The 23,013-nt window shown below is 35.4% G+C and overlaps 1 protein-coding gene across 4 annotated transcripts in view; it reads right to left on the bottom strand.

The window, feature by feature from the left end:
* Nucleotides 1-23,013, bottom strand: part of EPM2A (EPM2A glucan phosphatase, laforin) — an 82,801-nt gene that overhangs the window by 40,077 nt on the left and 19,711 nt on the right. For all 4 annotated transcript variants that reach the window (XM_036906883.2, XM_036906880.2, XM_036906881.2 and 1 more), the window contains exon 2: nucleotides 15,357-15,531. In XM_036906883.2, coding sequence (XP_036762778.2) covers nucleotides 15,357-15,531 — 175 coding nt within the window. The remainder of the gene's footprint in view (nucleotides 1-15,356; nucleotides 15,532-23,013) is intronic.

Genomic DNA, 23,013 nt, shown 5'->3' with positions numbered 1-23,013 from the left:
GGCAAATCTAATTTTCTGATGGAAACTCTCGAAGGGAAATGCTTCAGCAAGTTATTTTGGTTGTTTATCTTTGGAACACATTAGGGTTTTGGTACCCCATCAGTTTTTTTAAAGTATTTGCAAGACTGAATACAGGAGTATTTCAAAATTTCTATTGAAACATAATATACATTAAAGATACATTAAAAATAATCCCATCACTCAATATGTTTTTTTACAAACTGAATATATCCATAAAACCAGCACCCAAATCCAGAAACAGAACTTCAAACAGGACATAGAAGACCCCCCTGTAACTCCTTTCTAATCATTGCAAGGAAAACTGCTATTTGGACTTATAATAAATACATAGATTAGTTTTACCTATTTTGGTAGGTTAATGAATTTCTGTTATCTTGCTAAATCTACCAGTAGAAACAAAGGTGTAGAGACACAAGACAATTTGCACAATGTCATTAAACTTTTTGAAGAGCAAAATCTAGACTTTTCAACTAATTTGCTTCCCTTTGGACTGCTTGTTGTCTCTAAAAGCCTTCCTTAAGTCACTGGGGAGAGAAATCCATATGACAAGCTATGTGCTTTGCACTCTGAAGTAATTTCTGACTGCTTTAATGTAAAAGGTAAAGGATACTCCCCTTGAAATCTTTATCCACATGACCTTTGATATTATTGCCACTGATCTCTAGGAGCTCATCATCTAGGAAGATTAAATGTGGGAAAAGGAAGCAAGACAAGAGATTCATGACACACACTATTTCAGCTGATTTTTTCTGCTTAAATCATACCGTTAAACAGCCATTGGTACTGTATTAGTCAGCACTCTGCAGAGAAACACAACTAACAGACGTGCATATACAACAGATTTGTTTTAAGACAAAAGCTCAAGTGATTATGGAGGTGAGCAAGTCCAAAATCTGCAGGGTGGGCCAGGAGACTGGACAACAGAGTCAGTACTGCAGTTTAAGACCAAAGGTCATCAGTGGGCAGAATTATCCCTTTTCCTAGGGAGGTCAATCTTTTTCTATTTATTAAGCCCCTCAACTAATTGGATAAGTCCCATGAACATTCTATAGGGTAATACAATTTACTCAAGAGTCTACTGATTTAAATGTTACAGTCAACTAAAAAATACCTTCAGAGACACATCAACATCCAGGATAATTCTGACCAAATATCTGGGTACTGTGGCCCAGCCAAGCTGGCGCAGAGCTTAACAATCACAGCTATTTATCTAGGGGCCCTTCTACTCTTTTCTTGTTTAACTTATATATTGCTACTAAAATGTTTGGGAATTAATGTCTTATCATTCCTAATGGATAATAAACTCCAGGAGGTCAGGGATCTTTTCCTGAACTTCTTTGGTCCTCTACTCTCCTGACCTCAGAGCTCACTGAATATTTGTTGATCAACTAATGTATTTTTAAAGTGTAAATTTTACTATTTTCTGCACAGGCTATGCAATTCTAACACTGCATAAAAGTACAGGTAAGCTTGCAACATGGACAGAGCTAGAAGGTATTATGCTCAGTGAAATAAGCCAGGCAGAGAAAGACAAGTACCAAATTTCACTCATCTGTGGAGCATAAGAACAAAGAATAAACTGAAGGAACAAAACAGCAGCAGACTCATGGAACACAAGAATGGACTAACAGTTGCCAAAGGGAAAGGGACTGGGGAGTTGGGTGGGAAGGGAAGAAGGGGAATAAGGGGCATTATGATTAGCACACATAATGTAGGGGGGTGCAATGGGGAAGGCAGTATAGCACAGAGAAGACAAGTTGTGACTCTATAGCATCTTACTATGCTGAAGGATAGTGACTGTAATGGGGTATGTGGTGGGGACTTGATAATGGTGGGAATCTAGTAACCACAGTGTTGCTCATGTAATTTTGTATTAATATACAGAAAAAAAAAGTACAGGTAAGCAGAAAGTTATTTCAGGACCAGGAAGCAGAAACTAAGAAATACTAATTTAACTTTATATGTTACTGAAAATGTTCTTGATTCTAAGAAATACAAAAAGGGTTTTGATCTGCCAACAGAAATTCCCAGTTGCCTTAAGAGCTTTACAAAGTCTGTCAAGTTTATTCCACCTGACCTAGATTTTAACTCACTTCTTTATTTCCTCAGCAACAGAAGGTATGAGTAATCTGTTCACTGATATCACTTCCTGGTTATTTAAAGTTTAAGAATAAAGTAAAATGGAGAATTTGGCTTATAGTTTAATAACTGGCTACTGAGATGCTAATATTAAACCAATTTCTGCTTAGTTTGAGTCCCGTATGTTAATGGAATTGTTTTTGAAGCTTCCTGAAATTCTGGACAATTTTCCTGTTTCCAGAATCCTTTCCTTTACTTGTATAATGTCGGACTGTTGTCACCAATGACTGGATCTGTTTATAAGTCTATTCTGTCCACTCTAGCCTAAGAGCACCTTGAAGTTGACATTCTTATTCCCCTTTGTCACTGCCCAAGATTGTATGAATTGTTGGGTTTATTTGGTTTGGTTGTGTGTGTGTGTGTGTGTGTGTGTGTGCATATACACAAGACAACATGCATACATGATATGATGACACTGGAGCAAATCTGGACTTTTGAAAATTCCAGGAACCTGGTATTCCAAACAGAAATATTTTACTGTGAAATGAAAGTGGGATGGTTCTTCCTAGTGGTGTTTTTCCATTATATTCTATCATATGCTATGTACTTAATGGCTAAGCATCTATTATTGTAGATCTTAGAAACCATCCAAAGTAGCTAGAGAAGAATAAAATAGCTATTAAGTATGTAAAAACAACTTGTATATTGCTTCTGTGATCAAAGGAAAAAACAATCCAAGGAACTGTTTAGTAATTTTGGAGTATGTACTCAGCATCCAAGCATTGAAATAGGATGTAAGGATATAAAGGCAAGTAAGAGACGGTTCCTAACATCAAAAACACAAACAGTGACACTAGTCCTCTACAGTAATATTTGAGAGAGTGAATCATAATTTATTTTCAAACTCACAAAACAAAATGACTTCAAAATAGTAATAATTTAAGATCTAAAGGACCCAAATTTACAACTAGTATAGTACTTGAAGATGCTGCTTGTTAGGCTTCAGATCTCCCTCAAGCTTTAAAGGGAATTACTTCAGGGATTGGCATAGGTAAAAATCTTTTGGTTGCTATTTCTATTGAAATGATTCTAATGAAACAAAAAAGAAAAAAAGGAAGAAAAAGGAACACAAGCCAGATTCCCAGGGAACAGTGAAAGGGCCAGCCTTGTAAGCAGGCTTTTCAAAGAATAGGCAATCTGACACCTGCTCTACTTTTTTCAGCACAGACACCAAGAAGCACTCAACCACCTTGATCTGAGTTGCCATCTATCACTTGAGATCAACTGATCCTATAACATTCCATAATTCCAAATTCGTATAATTTTCTTATAGTTTATATTTATTCACTTTACTCCCATCTCCCCACTCCCTCTATCCACTGAAATGTGCACTCTTCATAATTAGTTATGTCTGAGAAGCATCCACTCTGAATTGCCAATAATACATGGTCAGACGTGCACTCTAGAGAATGAAAGTGGGGAGAAGGCACTGTGCCTGATGGAGGCCAAGCTACAATTCTGTAGCAGCTCAGTTGCCCCTGTGGCACCTACCACACAGGACCTACCCATGAGTTTCAAATGTCGTGGAAAATTTCCTAGATGGCAAGTAATAATGACCCATTAGAATTCATGAAGTTCGTCTTTCAATCTACAAATATAACCTCAATTATATGCAAGCCATCGTGTAAAATGCAGTGAATGAATATGAGCTGAATTCAGACATATATCCTGCACTGAAAGAGTTATAGTCTTCTTGTCAAGATGAATCATTAAATAACTTTCACGTAAAATAAGAAGTGATCAATTACATAAGCAAAATGTAGATACTGAGCCTAAGAATACAACAGTGAATAAAACAGACAAAGTTTCTATGCTCCCTACCAGAGAAGGATTCACAGTAGTTGACACCAGAGAATGGACCTGATATCAAGATATGTCAACATCATGGAAAAGAGTTGACACGGTTACAGTGCTGGGGCCAAAAAAGCCATATGAGTCTGAATGCAGTAATTTCCTGATCCATTGCTGCTATTTATGTTCTTAGTCACGGAATGTCAGGCATAGTATTCGGAGTCTCAAAAAAACAAAAAATTCCTGCTCTACAAGGCTCTTTAACATTCCTTTGAGAGCCTGGCCATGTGAAACTCAATACTGTACTGCTAAAGATAAAATATTCTCTTGGGTCTTATGCATATTAGTTTATTTTATAGGAAATGCTAGAAATTTTTTTCAGTATCCACTAATAAAGCAGGATTTGTTTCAATATCATAGGCCTAGAATCAATAATAAAATCTGAAGTGATAAATTACAACAAACAAAAGAATTCCATCACTTCTTTTAATTTGAGAAAATTAATCTTTCTGATTCTTTTTTTCCAGTCAAGTGTTACAATTTTCTACAGATGCTATCCTTTTCATAGGACAGGATTTATTCTCTTCATTAGGATGCATCCAGTTTTTCTTTCTGACTTTTGCTTTTTCTCATTTACATTCTTTTCTATTCCCTTTCTTCCATTTGTTCCTTCTCCTTCTATGCTAGCTTCTCTTAACCACTTGATCCATAATCAGGGATCAGACTTTCAATATAAGTGGCATTTTTGTAACAACTTGTTTTGGTCAGTTATGGTCTGAGGCTGCTACGGGGCAGGGTTTTATTAGAAATTTAGGAACATGGAGAAGCCTTTTATTAAGATTTTCAAGTTCACTTTAAGGACCAATTTCATGCTCTAATTAAAAGGCTGTCATTTCACTCTTAAAAGGGCAAAAAATTTACAGTATCTGTCCCCAGAGTCTGCTGAACTCAGTCATACGTGCACTCAAGTGATGCATCATTAGGGACTGCCCTTCTACTTTGTCCTAAACTGGTAATACCAAGTTCCTATCAGCCTAGTATATCATAAGACTGTGTTTGTTTCCTCAACTGTCTGAAATAAAACTTCATTTTCTTAATTTTTCTCAGTATATTAGCTGCCTTTATGTGCACTCTATGTTTACTATTTTGATTTATCAGAAAGCTATTTGCATTAGCAAGAAAGCAGCTCAAGACAAACAGCTTTAAATAAGTTGAAGAAATTAGTCGAGTCAACCAGATGAAGTAATTTAAGCCAGTTAGGAAATAAATACTGGCTGCATCTCTCCAAGCATGCATCATACTCCACCCTCTCTTTATTTTGCATTTTATTTACAGATATATTCCATTAAGTGAATGACCTATTCTGAACTCTACAGCATTTCTAAATTTACAGCCTTATTTTTAATGAAGATCTGTAGTTTGGATTCACCATTTACAACACAACAGATGACTCCTGCTCCTTAAGTCATTATTTCTCCTCAATAAAATCACTAGAACTCAGATGTTTTCAAAGAGCTAGTTGTTTCTTATTTCTAAAAGCAGAAACCCCTGTAGATGCCATACCTCTTCTTTTCATTTAAAATATAACTAAGATGTCTTATTTCAGTCTTACTCTGTAATGGCAGAGTTCACTGAATTCCAGACAAAAGTTATGTTGTTTTCATTAAAATTCAATTTATTATTAAGCAATAAAAATCTACTGTTATGCCACATGCCTTGTAAGGCTATTTCAAAGACCTAAATATGTAGAAAAATCCATTTTAGCTTTTTAAAGTAGTAAAAAGCTATAACAGTTTTATAAATTCAAAATCCAAAAGTGGCTTTTATTTTTAATGTTAACTGTTAATCTTGCCAATAGATTAGAGGACTTTACAAAATTTTTTTTAACCTCCACTTTCCTATTGTGCTTAGAAGTGTTTGTTTCTAGGCCTAGATACTTAATCCTACACAAATTCCAGAAAAGTTGTTCACACTATTGTAAAAGAGGAAAAATTATTTTTCCTACTATCCTTCCAGGTTCCCTGGCTGAGGTCCTGCAATCTGGACTCACAAAAGATAAACAAGAGAAAACCATACAAATGTATTCATATTAATATATATACATAACACAGGAGCCTACATAAGGTAATGAGGGCCTGATGAAGCACCTAAACCTGAGCCTTTTATACCAGGTTTGACAAAGAGTGACAATTGTGGGAAAATGTGACAGGACAAAGGGATATGAACTGAGGATAATAAACTGAGAGACACTTGGCAGAGCCTGTGCATTTGGACTCCCCTCCATCTTCAGACACGAGGGGGCTCCTCTCCTCCAAGTGTATGCAGGGCACCACTCAATGAGGGTCTTAAACACCTGCTTTTGGGGAAGGTCAGAAAGTCCTTCCTACACATGCTGTTTCTCAAATTCCTTCAGGTAAATTATATTCATTACCCAAGTTGCCATATTTTGGGGTAGCTGTTCTAACCCCCATCACTATGAAGTTGGAGATGCTTAAGGATTAAACAGCATGAGAGGCCTTAACTCAGAATCCCAAAGGAGATGTGATGGAATATCAGTCACTTGACTTACAAACTAAAAGGGTTAATAAAAGTAATTTCTTAGAATTTATTACATCTTGGGTCAAAATCCACCATAAAATTTTTAAGTATATGTCTGTCTAAAAGATGTTAATGCCCACCAACTGATTTCTTTATGGTACCTAAAAGTCTTAGGCAACCAGGCCTGCCACACCTACCAAGTCAGGTGGGGTGGGGAAGGGGTGTTGTGCGGATTACTTAATGCATCACACACTCTGGAGTTGGCCAAGCCATCCTGCCCCAACCCTCCATGAAATTTCATTTTTTTAATAATGATAAAACTCTAAAGCACAATTTTAAGACAGTGTTGTACTTTACCCAGAGAACTTTTTCTGTACTTCAACAGCATAATTATTGAAAAGCTTTTATTAGAAAGAGAAAACAAGAATATGAAGTAAATTAAACTTTTATTTCTTTCCTTCATACAATGTTAAGTGCCATGATCTCTCCCTTTATTAAAATGAAATTTGTTCCTATCACAGCACTATTTACAATAGCCAAGATATGGAAGCAACCTAAGTGTCCCTCAGTAGATGAATGGATCAAGAAAAGGTGGTACATATACACAATGGAGTATTATTCAGCCATAAGAAAACAAATCCTACCATTTACAACAACATAGATGGAGCTAAAGGGTATATGCATAGTGAAATAAGCCAGGTGGAGAAAGACAAGTACCAAATGATTTCACTCATCTGTATAATATAACAAAACAAAACTGAAGGAACAAAACAGCAGCAGACTCACAGACTCCAAGAAGGGACTGCAGTTACCAAAGGGAAGGGGTTGGGAGGGTGGGTGGTAAGCAAGGGAGAAGGGAATTAAGGGGCATGATTAGCACACATAATGTAGGGGGGTCACAGGGAAGGCAATATAACATGGAGAAGACAAGTAGCGATTCTACAGTATCTTACTATGCTGATGGACAGTGACTATAATGGGGTATGGGGGGTTACTTGATAGTATGGGTTAATGTTGTAACCATAATGTTGCTCATGTGAAACCTTCATAAGACTGTGTATCAATACCTTAATAAGGAAAAATTGTTCCTGAACCCAGCATTTCCCAATTCCCAAATGTATTTGATCATAACCTGTTCCATTTTTCCCAACTGTGGATTAACTGCCTGAAGAAATAGTGTTTTGTGAAAAAAATTTGAGAAGTACTGATTTAGGCTAAAATGCATGCGACTCAACACTGAAAAATCACTCTCTTTAGTGATATAAATTCTATTTTGAATTAGTTAAAAATAGAAATTGTTCCTGAAAATTAAATATTAACTTTTTGTAAGCATAGTCATATTTTAAACACAGAAAGATTTCAACCAAAATTCAAGACCTTACTTCATGAAGGCCACTTAAACAGTAACATTTAACTTAATTGTATTAAGATTTTCAAATACATACTTTATTTGTCCCTATCATGGAACTATTAGCTTCTGAAGGAAAGACACCAGATCATACTTGACTTTTTACCTCTAGTATCTAGCTTCTGGCAGAAAGTAAGTGCCCCAAAAATAGCTGAATGAATGAGTGAATGAATGAATGGAGTAAAATAGACAAACATCACCTGATTACCATGTTCAGAACAGGAAGTAGGAAATGTTGTAAACATGTGTTTAAATATGGACTGCAATCCCATATTGTGGCCAGTTAATAAAATAGCAAATAGAAAATGAAGAGAACAGGGAAGGACATTAAGATAGTAAAAAAGCAACAGGAAAGACACGGAGGGTAGGAGACAGAAAAGAGGAGGTAGGAAAAGAGAGACAGAGAAAGAGTGGATAACAAAGCAGGGCAGTGACAGGACAGGAGTAGACTGGAAATACAGAGAATGACAGAGAAATAGGAAAGGTGGCAAAGAGTAAGGCAAACCTTGATAGATAAAGGCACGTTTGTACATAAAGTCTATAAATGCCATTCCACAAACAGTAGATCATCAGGGCCATGAGGTTGAGAGTTTAGAATTCTCAATACTCATTTTAAAAATGTGAATTCTCTGGTTAATTCCTGTTCACAGTTTTGAGGGGTCTTTTTTCCCTTTCTTAATTTTTCCCAGTCACCGTGGCAGTGATCAGGGCAGAAATGTTCCTCGGGTGTCCTTCATTCAGGCCAGCGAGAGATCATGCTCCTCAGGTCTATCCTAAGAAGGTCTGCTCGTCTAAATATAAGGCGATCCTTTCACAAAGTGAAGAACAACTTTTGTGATATAAGTAAATACCATATAATTTCATTATTTCAGTTGAAAAAATTTAACAACCCAACACTGGGTACATGGTATAAAATCAAAATGACACCTCTAAATTCAGCTTCTTAGACTTGATTTTTTAAAGTAGGGAATAATATTAAACAATCTCATGAAAATGGCCATTTTAAAAACTGATGTTCTGGTTTCAAATCTATTTCTATAATAAATTAACAACAACCCCAACATCAACCTCAACCCCAACACCAGAGAAGTATTTCCATCTTCTCTGATAACATTTTTATTGGCCTGTTTTACTCCATCTTGCCTTAATTAACAACCCATAATTTGAATATCCTGAATTAAAGAGTTCTCAAACCCCAGCAACAGGACGGGGCCATCACTCTGGTTGAGGACCACGGAGCAGGGCACTGTGGGTCTCCCAGAATGGCGCTTTCAACTTCCACTGCTTCCCTGGGCTTTGTTTTCTTTGAAAAGATCTGAAGTAATAAAAACTTATCGTCATGGCGACAAGCAGTGAGACCATGAGACCCAAGAGGGCCAAGTTCCAAACCATTGGTACCATCAGAAACAACACCTCAGAGTGCACTTTCCAGGGACAGAGCCCACTTCGGAAGGAAAGGAGACTAAAAACAATCCATGCTACCAGCCACTGTCACAGAACAGCTGAACAAAAAGGGGCTAAATCCAGAAAAAAGTCCATGTTCCTTCCTTCTTCCTACTTTCTTCTCTCCTTCTTTGTTTTTCTTTCCTAATTTCTCTAGGATATGATTAAACATAAAAATAGCTTTATAGATGTAGATATACTTCACTTTGCACAACAAAACAACTCCTCATAATATGTACAAACCTACTATCTTTATAACACATTAATCATGCTTCTCACCAGTTATCATTTTTAAGACGCTTAATTTTCATTCCCAGTTGATCATTCATTTTAGCTGTCGGTTTCTCTTCCCTCCTAAAACTAGATGCAAAAAAAAGTCTAGGAATAAACTCAAGTCCTTGGGGAAGTAACCATTTAAATAAATTCTCTGGTGACTTCTTATTTAATGCAAATATATCTCTTTGATCTGTGGAACTTTACATATTAAGTTTTCATAAAGCCTAGCAGGAATCACACCTAGTATAATTAAGTTGGAACAGCAATTGAAAAACAACATGACATAGTTTATACTGGAAGATCCTCTCATAAAATGCCTTCCTCTAAAATCAATTGCCTATTCATAATGGTAAGTAGAATAAACATGTCTGAGAAGAGGGCATAGCAGTGGAAATGCCAGTGACTACATTAAGAAGATTAATAATAATTGTCTCTGAAAAACAAAACAGGTCAAACAAAAGAATCTTATGGATGAAAGGGGTGCTGGAACAGGGTCTGCAATCTAGGAAAAGGGGGAACAAGATATGCAATTGATACAATAGTTGGAGATTAGAAGGTGGGGAAAGATAATCAGATGAGTAAAACTACAAGTCAAATGCAGGACATTTGACTTGTAGTTTAATGTATCACTTTTAAAACAATGGCATGAAGGTGCTGGCAGAGAAAAAAAGGTTTCAGGTCTTTTTTATAATTAATTCAACTTCTCTAGATTATGGGAACTATGTAAACTTTAATATTTGATCAGTGAAAATAAGCAGGATTTTTTTTGTTATATATTTGTATTCAGACGTGCTTTGATCTGAAGTTGACATAGAATGCTCTGGTACAAGAAAATGAGGAGAACAGAGAGGACCGTGGAAGGGAATCCAGGAATGAAGTCAGCTGTGATGAACTCAGAGCAGGACCTGGCAGCTTTTGTTCCCTCTTTGTTCCTCTATAACATGAGAGGATACATGTATGGCTCCCTTCCTCTCATAGTTAGAAGTAGCTGAGGGTTATAAAGGGTTACGATGGTTTTACTTGCCCAATATAATCCTCTACACCATCTAAAATCTACTTCCTGCTTCCATTAACCTATTCTAACCCTCTGTAAACAAGATAGGGATGTTCCCTGATGTATACACTGACTCTAATATAAACAGACCCACTGGTCTTCCTGAAGAGGACCTCCAGTAATGGCTAAGCATAATAAATTTAATTCTAGCTCTAAAAAGCACGGTATGTTATTCCTAACCTACCACAACTCCATGTTAGCATGTTACTTAGACATCTTTCTGATCAAGCTAGAGTCACACAGAAAACTGTAGAAAAAGGCTACCTTAGCTTGTCAAAAATACTCTGTCTTCAGTATTCATTTGATAGGAAATAACTCTTCTTTGGCCACTGTAATACTGGAATTGGAAGAGTCTTGTAAAAATTAAAATTCATGAGTCAGTACATTTACATTCCATGAGTTACCCAGTCTACATATCTCATTTAAACCTAAAATTCCTCTCTTTCCTCACTCTCATCTGATGACTTGGTTTCCTATTTCACTGAGAAAACAGAAGCAATTAAAAACAAAACTTCCACATGCTCTCAATTCTACACTGACCAACCTGCATCCATGCCCAAACAGTCCACCTCTCCCAGGATCACAGATGGACTTCTGTACTCAATTCGCTCATGCTTACACAGATTTTGCTCCTAAAACTCTCCCCTTTCTCCTCTTTATAATTAACATTTCTTAACTCCATGGGATCATTTTCATTAACGTCAAAACATTCTGTAATAGGGCCCACCTTATAAACTACCCTCCCCTCCTCTCTATTTCCTCATTTCTCTGCTCCCTTTTATAATAAAAATCCATATTTTCATGGTAAAGTTTTTATATTTTACCCACATAATGACACAGGGTCCAATTTTCTTAAAATTTTTCTTAAAAAATATAAAAAGTGGAATATGCCCTCTTTCTTGCTACCATCCCTATAGACACAACCTCAGATCCAATAGGCTAGTTTTCTCCTTAAATCAAGGTTCTAACTCAACAGTGAACAAAGCATTCCAATCGTTGTTTAAATAGCAATGCTGTCAGTAACATACAAGACAACACAGAATCCAGCTGCTTCTTTTATACTTAAACTAATTCCCCGCTACACTATGAGCAAAAACCAATTTTTCCATGAACTTTAGCAGATGTTTTAAATGACTTCTAAGAAACAAGAATTAAGGGGTATGTTTGCATTAGTCCACATTACCATTAGGATGTTAATATCCTAACACAAACATTTTTTGATACGGTGTTGAAAATAAATCTTCTCAATACAGTAGAATAGAAATATATATAAAAATATTACTCATATTTATAATCAAACTTTGACAAGAAATCTCCTTTGAAGTAAGTAGAGAAGAGCCACAAAATTCTGTGTTGAACCAGACCTCATTACATTACCCTAGTTTAATAGTTCACAATCAAGACATCACTGGCCAAAAGAAGAACCTAATTGCAATTGAAACTTATATCTGATTTACTTATTTGTAATTTTCCTAAACATTAAAGACAAGATTATAGTTGCTCATCCTCATAGGACAGGAAGACAGCACAATCTTCTTTCTTGTTGAGTTCTAATAAAATATGCAATCTATTTTATTTATATGTTTAAATGTTTCATATATAAATAGGTATCTTGATCATAAAAAAGGACATCCATCAGTTAATCTGACCTTATAAAATATGAATAGCATTATTTATACAGGGAAAGGAACTATGAAGAATCTTACAAATTTAGTTAATAACAAAAATCATTGCACTACAGAACTCAACAAAGAAGATTATGCTGTTTTCCTGTCCTACTAAGATGAGCAATTATAATCTTGCCTTTAATGTTTAGAAAAATTTTAAATCATTCAATCAGATGTAAATACCAACTGAAATTAAATTCTTCCTTTGACCGATGTCTTAGCTATGAACTATTGAGGTAGGACAATCTACTGAGGTCCTGTTGCACACAGAATTTTGTGGCTATTCTCTACATTTTTCAAAAGAGATTTCTTGTCAAAATTTGATTATAAAATGAGCAACATAAAAAATGTCATTATATAAAGAGCATATATGTACTTAACTAAGGATTTTTTGTATACTAGCTATAAAATATGTGTATTTCCAAATACAGCTGCCACAGAGTTGAACTGAATGTACGCTCCAGACCATAAAAATGAAGGAAAGCACCACCTAGAGGCAGCACTGAACTGCAGGTGTTTGGTGCCCGGATTTGAAGGCAGAGAAGCTGCCATGGAGAGTGCTCACTGTTAGGCCAATATAACATTGGCAAAATGTCTCATAAGCCTTAGCTTTTTTAATTAACTGTAATCCTTGATTATTTCCAGAACTGCCTTTAGTAGGTTATCTAGTTCAACCAGCTCATTTTGCAAATCAGGAAACTGAAACTTAGAACTATTACAGGATTGTCCCAAGGTTACCCAGCAGTAAATGAGAACTGGGCTGGCACCCAAGCTCCTCACTCTCTCTCTGAAGTAATTAATTACACTCATTTTGGAAAATGTGCTAGGTACAAAAGTATTTTTAAATGTGAAAAATTATTGTTCTACAGTATTTAAAATGATTTTGATTTTTGAAAATAGTGTATTGTATATATTTTCTTTATAAGTCAAAGAAGCTACAAAGAATAGGCATGCTTTTAAACAGTACATTTTTCTAAATTCTAACATCTTTTAAGAAGTGTAAAGTATAATGTTCATAGAGTCTAATTTATACCTCTTGAAATGTGTTTATTTGGCAATAAGCCTTTTCAAGATACAGAAATTATAGTCCCTTTCTGCTAAAGTCTTATTAAATTAGTTATCTATGTTTTTAATGCAAATGTTCATTCTCTTGCATTAAAAAAAACCTTAACTGAAGAGGGAAATGTAGTTTGGCACTATGTATATCCTGAATACGGTTAATTTTTTTTATTTCATTCTACCCTGGTAGAATCTTATCTAGGCCAGAGGAACAGAACACAAGTTAAATGCAAGAAATAAAGAATGGACTTAATATTTATTGACTACTATTTCCCAAATTTTATTATTTTATTTCACTTTCATTTCATTGCAGACAAACTTATTCCATACATCTAATTTGACCCTTTCACCAAATCCCTTTAAAACAAGAATAGAGATTTTGAAGAAAAATGAAACATATAAAGCCACAAGAAGTGAACAGGAGGAAAGACAGCCACAACAAAATTGTGGAAGATGGAAAGCAACTGGTTAATTACTGAATAATATAACAGTTCTGAAAAAAACTAAGTCCTAAGGTCAGAAGCGAAGAAAGCTGAAAACAGACTGGAATTTCACTGCAGAATCCCCAACAGAGTGAGAAACTGGTTTTGCCATGCACTCCTAGATGTAGGCAAAAGGGATAAGAACTGGTTGCAATTCTTTTTAAGAAAGAGCCAGGCCCTCAGATTCATTTTCCCACTCTCCTCAGCTGGGAAATTTTCCCTTCCCAGTCCTGACAAAGATTAGAGGTTTATTCTGGGGAAGAATAAAACAAGTCTCTGGACTGGGAAACACTCAGACAATTAAAGAGCTCCCAGATAATAAAGAATGATAGCAGAAATAAAAAAACTAAGTAGCATTGGGGGGGACAAAGCAAGTTAATTAAATCTGTTAGAAAGAAAAACAAACAAACAACCAAAGTTATACAGAATATAAAAGACTCAGGCCAGAGTTCCAATATCTGGATAACAGGACTTCAAGAAAGAAAGGAAAATAAATCAACAAAGAAATAATTCCAGAAATTAACTTTCAAAGAAGCACCTGAATTTGAAGATAAAAAGTCTATTCATTGAGAATTTAATAAAAATTGATAAAAATAGACCCACCACAAGACATACCATCATAAAATTTCATAATATGGGAAATGGAAAGATTCTAAAGGCTTCTCCAATTCAAATTTAAAGGACTAGGAACCATAATGGCTTTGACTTTTCAATAGTAACCCTGATACTATTGAAAGTACATTTCAAGAGTATACATTCTTCAAAAGACATTTAGACATTTGTGAACAGTTAGGAGTACTAAATGGCATTTACAAAGGCATACAAATAAATGTGTGGATACCGATCTCATCAAAGTTACTGTATAAGTATTTTGGGAGGACTGAACAATAGAAGGGATGAAACTGAGGTTTGTGGAGGGAAGCCAAGAAAAAAAAGCTAAATCTTTACATTTATGGTGTGAAATAAAGAGATAATACCTAAAACTAAAACCAATAGATAGCAATATGATCATACTATTTATCATTTACCTGAAGGTAGTAAGCAAATAATCAGCTAAAGATGTGAAAGTGGTTGCCTGTGGAAAGACTAAATTGGGGGAAATACAGCAGTAGAGGGAGCAGGCAGACTTCCCTGTTGGTCAGTAGCATAAACGTTACAACTGTGAGCCTAGGATATTTTAGCCCAGCTTTTATTTGTAATCCACTATGAAAGTATAAAGACTGGTTATCTACTGTCTGGTCAAAATACACTGCTGCCAGAGTATGTGTTTAATAAAATAATTCTGTAAAAGAACTCTTCACATCTAGAACCAAAAATGCTCATATGGTGATTCACTGAAATTTATCTCCTCAAAGTTCTACAGGCCTACAGAGCCCTCCAAAGAGAGACACTGCAGTTTGAACACAGTAAATATTTCCATTGTCCTGATGCTACCTCTTGTCCTACTTCTGTGCTTATAAACATGGCACTATTTTTACCTTGAATAATGGATGGCTTGGTGGCCTGCAATATTAAAATAGAAGTCTGTTGTGTGCTGCATCTCATTGGTGTGCCCAGTGGCCTCAATCCAGTGTCCTATTGGGAGACAATAAACGCCATCCACCAAGTTGTTTTCATTATAAGTACAGCAACGGTCATGGTGAGGTCCATTGCCTAGAACAAGAAGAAATGAAAAACAGAGCAATTAAATCAATGTTTTGCTTAAGCAGACACAAAGTAGCTGATGAAAAATTAATAGGAAAGTGAAAATAAATATAAAGCTGCTTAATCTACACACTTCAATATGAACAAAACCAGACTAGAGTAAGAAGGAAACAGCAGAAATCTGTAGAGCTACTTATGAATTTCACTGACTACATCATGAATACACGGACATTTCCAAAAGCATAATAAACTCTCAGAATTTCATGGTAACTCTCAGGGTCTAAAGCCCATTATGAGTCATTTTGCAGGCTGAAAAGCTGCTGAAAAAAGGTTTTTAAAGCCATTAATGTTCCTGTATTACATTTTTTATTTTTCTGGTATGTAAATTCATTATTAAAATCAACAATAAAAACGTTTTAGTATCAGCTCAAACAATAAATACATATTAAAAATAAAGACATTAATAAATGGTAAAACAGGTGATCACATCCAATTTTGTTTGCATGTAAATCAGTAGTTAGCATTATTTTCAGATGGGGAAACTAAGTATCACAGAGACTGACAGGCTTGCCCAAGCTCACATAACTAGTAAGGTCAGAGCTGTAGTAACCCCATGCCTCTAATTCCCCTTTCAGGCACCTAGTACTTTTGTGCTGTCTTCCGCCTACTTCACAAACACCAAGACACACCACCCCCCCTCACGGGAATGCAGCAGGAGAGGCACAGACAGAAAAACCCAACATGGAAAACACTACCTGCCTACATCAAAATTCTAGCCTGTATTAACTACACTAGCAAACAAATCCTTTATTTCATGAAAATTATAATTTTTACATGATTTTTCTTAGCCCTTCTAATGTGACCACATCATTTCAAATCATTCTTTTCCTTTAATTTAATTTAATTTCCATATAAAGTCAGTAAGAAAAACATATAAGCAAAATAAAAATAGGAGTAAGTCATATTTGTTTAGAATATGAAAATTTGACTCATTTCTTCCTTGCTCTGTCTTACAAAACATTTTACCTGAAGTCATTTGGCACAAAATTGTAAAAAAAAAAAAAAAATCCTTAAGTCATTAAAGGAATTCTCTAGGATACAACTCCCTTCCATTGGCTAGAAGGTATGAGATGGCTCCTGTAATAAATCATCACTGGTCTTCCTAGATCAGATTCCTCTTTTTCTCTTGATGGCTAAAAGGCACTACAGCAAGTGCTCTATTAACCTTGACATTTAATAGATGAAAAGCAAACTATACCAGCAGTCTCACTTCTAGAAATATATCCATCAGAAATACAAGAATACATAGTTACATGTGTGTAGCAATACTATTTTACTGGCAAACACTATAAACTACATAAGTTCATCTATTCATTCTTCTATAAATATTTATTGAATGTAAACTACATGACAGGCACTGTTAAGTCATCTTAAGGATTTTAATATATGCCACAGAATAATAAAAAAAATTGAAATATTTAAAGCAGGGAAGTGATATGACCAAATTTTATTTTGAAAGCATCTTGCTGCTTAAAGAGTAAAAAAATATATTCAAGCACAATAAAATTAGAGGCAGAAAGTCCATTTAGGAAACTACTGCATTAACCCAGGCAGAAGATGATAAAAACCTAGAGGTACAAATGGAAGGAAGTGAGTGGATTAAGGAGGGAAAAGCCACAAGACTTGCTGTTTAATTGGATATGGGAGGTAAAGGTGAAAAGGAGTCAGTAATGGCTCCTAGGCCTCTGGCAAATATAACTCAGTATCTAGTGGTACCATTCATTGTGTTGAGAAATCTAGGAAAGGTTGAAAGAGAAGATAATCAGTCTGGTTTTGGCATGTTGGGCTTGGAGTGCTGTTGAGATACAATAGGAGACATCAGCTAGAGAGCTGGGAGTCATTGGCTTCACTCAAACCAGAGACCTGACTGAATTAGAAAAATGTTTATTAATCATCTAAGTGTAAATTGTAATTGAGACAAGGATATATATGAGTCACAAAGAAAAACAATATTGAGAACAAAAGGGTTATAAAACCAAGTCTAAAAGCATCCTAACATTTAATAGCTAGATAAAGAAAGATAAGCTTATAAGGGATGCACAGAAATTGAAGCTGGAGAGAAAAACTAGGAGTAAGTGAGGTGGGAGGACATGATTGAAAGTGAAACCAATTAAAATACAGATACTGGCAGAATGGATTTTCTTAATTAACCAACTCTGTGCTGCCTAGAAGAAACCCACCTAAAATTACATAGGCAGGTGGAAAGTTAAAGTATAGAAAAAGACATACCATGCAAATATTTACCAAAAGAAAGCACAATTGGTTATATTAATATCACATAAAGTCAAGTCTTCAGTTCAAAGTAAATTACTAGGGATAGGGAAATTATATGATTTTAATATTTAATCTTCCAAGAAGACAAAGCAATTCTAAATGTGTATGTAACAAAAAAAAGAGCTGCAAAATATGTGAAAGAAAAACTGACAGACTTGAAAGGAGAAATAGACAAGTCCAGAATTATAGTTTGAGGTTTCAACACCTCTCTCTCAATGATTCATAGAACTACTAGACAGAAAATCAGCAAGGAATAACTCAACAACACTATCAACCAACTGAATCTACTCAACAGTTATAGAAGATAACCCCCAACAATAGTAGAATGTGCAACATTTTCATGTGTGCAGAGAATATATACCAAGATAAACCATATCCTAGACCATAAGACACTCACCATTTTAGAAGAATTAAATCATACAGAATACATCCTCTGACCTCAATAGAATCAAACTAGAAGTCAATAATTGACAGGTAATAGGAAAATATTCAAATAAATAGAAATTAAACAATGTACATCTAAATAATCTATGGGCTAAAGAGGAAATCCCAAAGGAAATAAATAAATGGAAATGAATGAAAATTAAAATACAACATATCAAAATGTGTGGGACATAGCTACAGGAGTGTTGAGAGGAAAACTTACAGTGCTGAATGCATAGGTGCAAATCAAGAATCTAAATTCCACTTCAAGAAATTAGAAAAAGAATACAGTAAACCCAAAGGAAAGTGAAGGAAGGAAATAATAAAGAATGCAAATCAATGAAATTGAAAACAGAAAAACATTAAACAAGAACCAATGAAACAAAGAGCTTCATTGAAAAGATCAATAAACTTGGCAAACCTCTAGAAGACTGACAAAAGCACAAGATACCAGAAAGAAAGAAAGAAAGGGGGGAGGGAGGAAGGAAGGGGAGAGAAAAAAGAAGGAAGAAAGAAATGAGGGATATCACTACAGCCATCAAATGTATAAAGGGATGCTGTAAACAACGAAACATACATAAATTTGACAACTAAAATGAAATGGAGTATCCTCAAAAGAATACAAATTGCTACAACTCATAAAATGAAATTGATAATTTGAATATCCCTGTAATTCTTAAGGATATTGAATATATAATTTTAAAACCCACCAAAAAGAAATCTTAAGGTCCAGGTGATTTTCCTGGACAATTGTACCAAATGTTTAAAGAAGAATCAACACCAGTTCTATACAATCTCTTCAACGTAGTGCACAGGCAAAAACCTAAAGGAAAGAAACGAACTGTATTTATTTGCAGATGACATAACTGTCTATGTAGCCAATCCTAAGGAATCAAGTGTTTTGGTTTTTTTTTTCCAAATGGACTGGAAAATGTTTATAGATTTCCAATTCACTTTCTGTTCCACAGGACTGGCCTCAGAGTGCAATATATAACACATTGTTCATGCCTGGAAGGTTAGTTAACTTTTCCAGGTCTCATCTACCTTATAATAGTCAGTTGGCTATGCTGTGACAGATTAAAGGTAAAAGGCAGGGAAATGGGATGGGGAACAGGTAGGAATGAATTATCTGTCCAGATTGTAGCTGGCCATTGCCAGTTATTCATTGGCATTAATTTAAAATAAGGATACAAACATCTCACTAGGTGGGATAAACTAATCTGTGCTATGGTAAGAAAAACTGACAAGGATTGGTTTAGTGAGCAATAAATACCTATTTGTTTAGCATAGATTTGGCCATAGTGTTATTTGTTAGGTAAGTTAAAGTAAAGTGAACAAACATCAAGGAGTAAGAATCCTGCTTTCCAGCACTGCAATTAAAGCCAGAGAGGAAACTGCAGGATTTTAAACCTCAAAACTAATGCATTATTTTAAATAGTTCTATAAATTTGAAAGTTCTGGTTAAAATGGGTTTATTTTTTATAAAGTCAGAAGTTCTAAAATTATATTGGACAGCAAAATCTATTGGGTAGTGTAGTCTATTTAAAATTAAAATTCTAATTATTATTCATATATTATTTGAATCTATCCTTCTTGGAGTTTAATTACTTAGCAGTTTTTATTTCCAGCACATGAACATAAATTATGAACCTAACACATTAATCTCTAATTTTCCCTAGCAATTCACCCAAATCAGATTCTCTCATGCCCCATCTGTTACTACCTCAGAGGCTACTGGTGCATAAAGTTGTACAAACATGGTTTAATTATTACGAACTCTTCGGCATTTTGATATTCTGTTCTAATGGTGAAAGCAAAACAAAATAAAACAAAAAATCTTTTTGTTCAACCAACCATCTCTTTGAAAGAGCGGGTTCTGTTCTGGTTAAGCACTTTGATAAACTGCAAAACACAATGGCAGAAAATATCTGAGTTTGGATATATTGATGAGAGACAGCTGCTTTGCACCATACAATAGAAGACTTCAGTGCAGTCAAAGAAGGAGAGGATGGGAGAAAAAGATGTGAAGATTTAGGAGGAAGAGGAGAGATAAGATGGAGAAAGAGCAGAGAGATCTTGCTTCTAAACTTTATCAAGTGACGTGAATAATCAAAACACACTGGTCATGAGACCACCAAAGAGCAGGAAAGGCAAGCATTTTAATACTTAACTTGAAATTGTTTGCCCTTCTGTAATATTCTTATCAGCCTCCCCAACCTTCAATATAACCTTCTATATTCACAGACAAATTTCTAGTTTGGAGACAGGGTAGTTCACTATTGAAAATTTATTTGAAACTGAATTCCTTGGGTACATTGACAGGGCAACATAAGTATGGTCACAAAAGTGTGCATTCCTAAGCAGAACGGAAGCAGGAAAGCAGTCAAGAATGACTGTGAAGATATAAGCCTTCCCTGCAAAACAGGCATCTTGGAGAGGATTCCATCCTCCCCAAACTACAGAAACAGGGGCTGGTTATATACGTCACATGTATCATAAGGAGGAAAACCAGTTAAAATCTAACCTATGTAAGAGTCTTTACAAGCTTTTGGAAACTGCACAGAAACAACTGAATAAACTATTAAGGAAGAAAACAATGAAATCTATAAAGAAAATAATACATAACACAGGACTTACACAGAATATTTTTATTTCCAAGATTTTTATCTCATTTGATTAAAGGAATGCACAAATCTTAAATACAAAATGTAAGTAGCACTTCATGCTAATGGCAAAAATAATGAAATTTGGCTAATGAAAATTAGGAAATGAATGGTTACTAGGGTATGAAGGAAGTTCTATGCTAATTTGAGAAGACAGGTGGACAAAAGCCCAGTTCCTCTGTAACAATACTGCATTAAAATAATAGGAGACTTACATAGCTAAATGTGCTATGCCCAGAGTTAAAGCTAAAATAACTCCTAGGAAAAATCCAAACCAAAGCCATCCAACAAATTCAGGAAAGAGCTTTGAGGGTTTTGATTAAAAATAATAATGATGACTACAAATATGTGGCTCACTTAACAATGATGAAAACAGGAAGGAGATTTAGAGATAATAATGTTTTTCTACAATAGATATAAAATACTTTTTCTTAAGGAGGCTAGAGTTTGCAGGACCAGAAAATATCAAATGTGTCAGGGTGATTAGGGTAATGAATCAACATCTGGCTCAGGTGGGGGGTGTGGAGGGGTGCCTGAGCATGCATTCATGTGTGTGAATGTGTGTGTGAGTGTCTTTCAAGGTAGAAAACATTACTCTTGGTGACTGCTATTTTTACAGCAAATAGTAAGCTGAAATGTGAGATAGGATACATAAGCTATCAACCTCTCTGTACATCTGTACATGTAAATTTGTCTAACCCTTTTAGTCAAAAATGAGCTCCTCAGCCTAAGACAATTACTTGAGAGAATACAAGTCAACGAGCTCATACCTTTATACATAAAAGCCTAGCCTCATTTGTTCTCATTAATAATCAGACTTCAGACCATGTCCATATGCTTCGAATCCTATGAAACAATCAGTCAAAGTCCTTGAGTTGTTCGGTAGAAGGGTGTGATGCACAGGTCCTCTCAAAAGTGAGTCTGAGGTGCACAGAAAAGGGGAACCACAGGAGTGATACAGCTCAGCCTTGGACTCACTCTCTGACAAGCCTCCAGAGGGCATCTTTTAGATAAAAATGAGAAGAGCCTTGATCAGTTCCAGCTAAGAATTTTAAGTATAAACTTAATAGCTACCAAACCACACAGAGCAGAAAATATTAGAAGGGAAAATTTCCATGATTACAGAAAGATGTAAGCGAAATGGAGGCTTAGATCAAGCCAGGTTGAAGAAATATAATAGAAAAAAACATGGGCAATGCAAAATTCAATAGTTCTTTTCTTAAAAGACTTACTAATAATTTAATATCTCATTGTTACATACTATATTTCTCTCAAATTCATATGTTGACATTCTAACCCCCAAAGTGCCTCTGGAGATGGGGCCTTTAGGACAGTAATTAAGGTTAAAGGAGATCAGAAGGATAGGGACCGAATCCAACAGGACTGGCACCCTTATAAGAAGGGAGACACCAGAGATCTCTCTCTCCGTGCAGGCAAGAGGAGAGGCCGTGTGGGGACACAGCAAGAGGGCAGCCAACTATAAGCCAGGAAGACTGTTCACAAGAAACCAAACCTGCTGGGCCCCTGATTGGGGACTTCTGGCTTCCAGAACTGTGAGAAAATAAATTTCTGTCATTTAAGCCACCTAGCCAATGGCGTTTTGTTACAGTAGTCTGAGAAGATTAATGCATATATGTGAAATACTCTGGATTAATCCAGTCAATATACAGGTATTATTGACAGCTTGTTATGTATCCAGTCCTGTCGTGAACTGAGATAGACAAACGAAATTTAAAACCTGATTACCACAGTGAATGGACCACTGATGATTAGACAAAATTCACACAAAGCAATCAGTGAATGAAACAAAACTTAACTAAATCATAAAAATAATTTTAAAACTATATGATAAAATACTGCTACATGAAGAAAATATTCAAGGACTGTAAATAGGCTTCATCTGCAATGCCATTTTCAATGTCTGATGACTGGTAAGCTATGTTAAGATGTATTTTGAGGAGTGATTGGTTCACAAGAAAGAAAACTGTAATAGATTTGTGGTTTGTACATAGTTGAAGAAGACTGAAAGATGGAGATGGTTGTATCAGTGTGGGTTAGAATTACCAGGAAA

Source organism: Manis pentadactyla, chromosome 12 (genome assembly GCF_030020395.1).
Source record: "Manis pentadactyla isolate mManPen7 chromosome 12, mManPen7.hap1, whole genome shotgun sequence".
NCBI classification, from domain to species: Eukaryota; Metazoa; Chordata; class Mammalia; order Pholidota; family Manidae; genus Manis; species Manis pentadactyla.
Note: the sequence above shows the minus strand (reverse complement) of the source record. Positions and strands in the feature narration are given on the sequence as shown.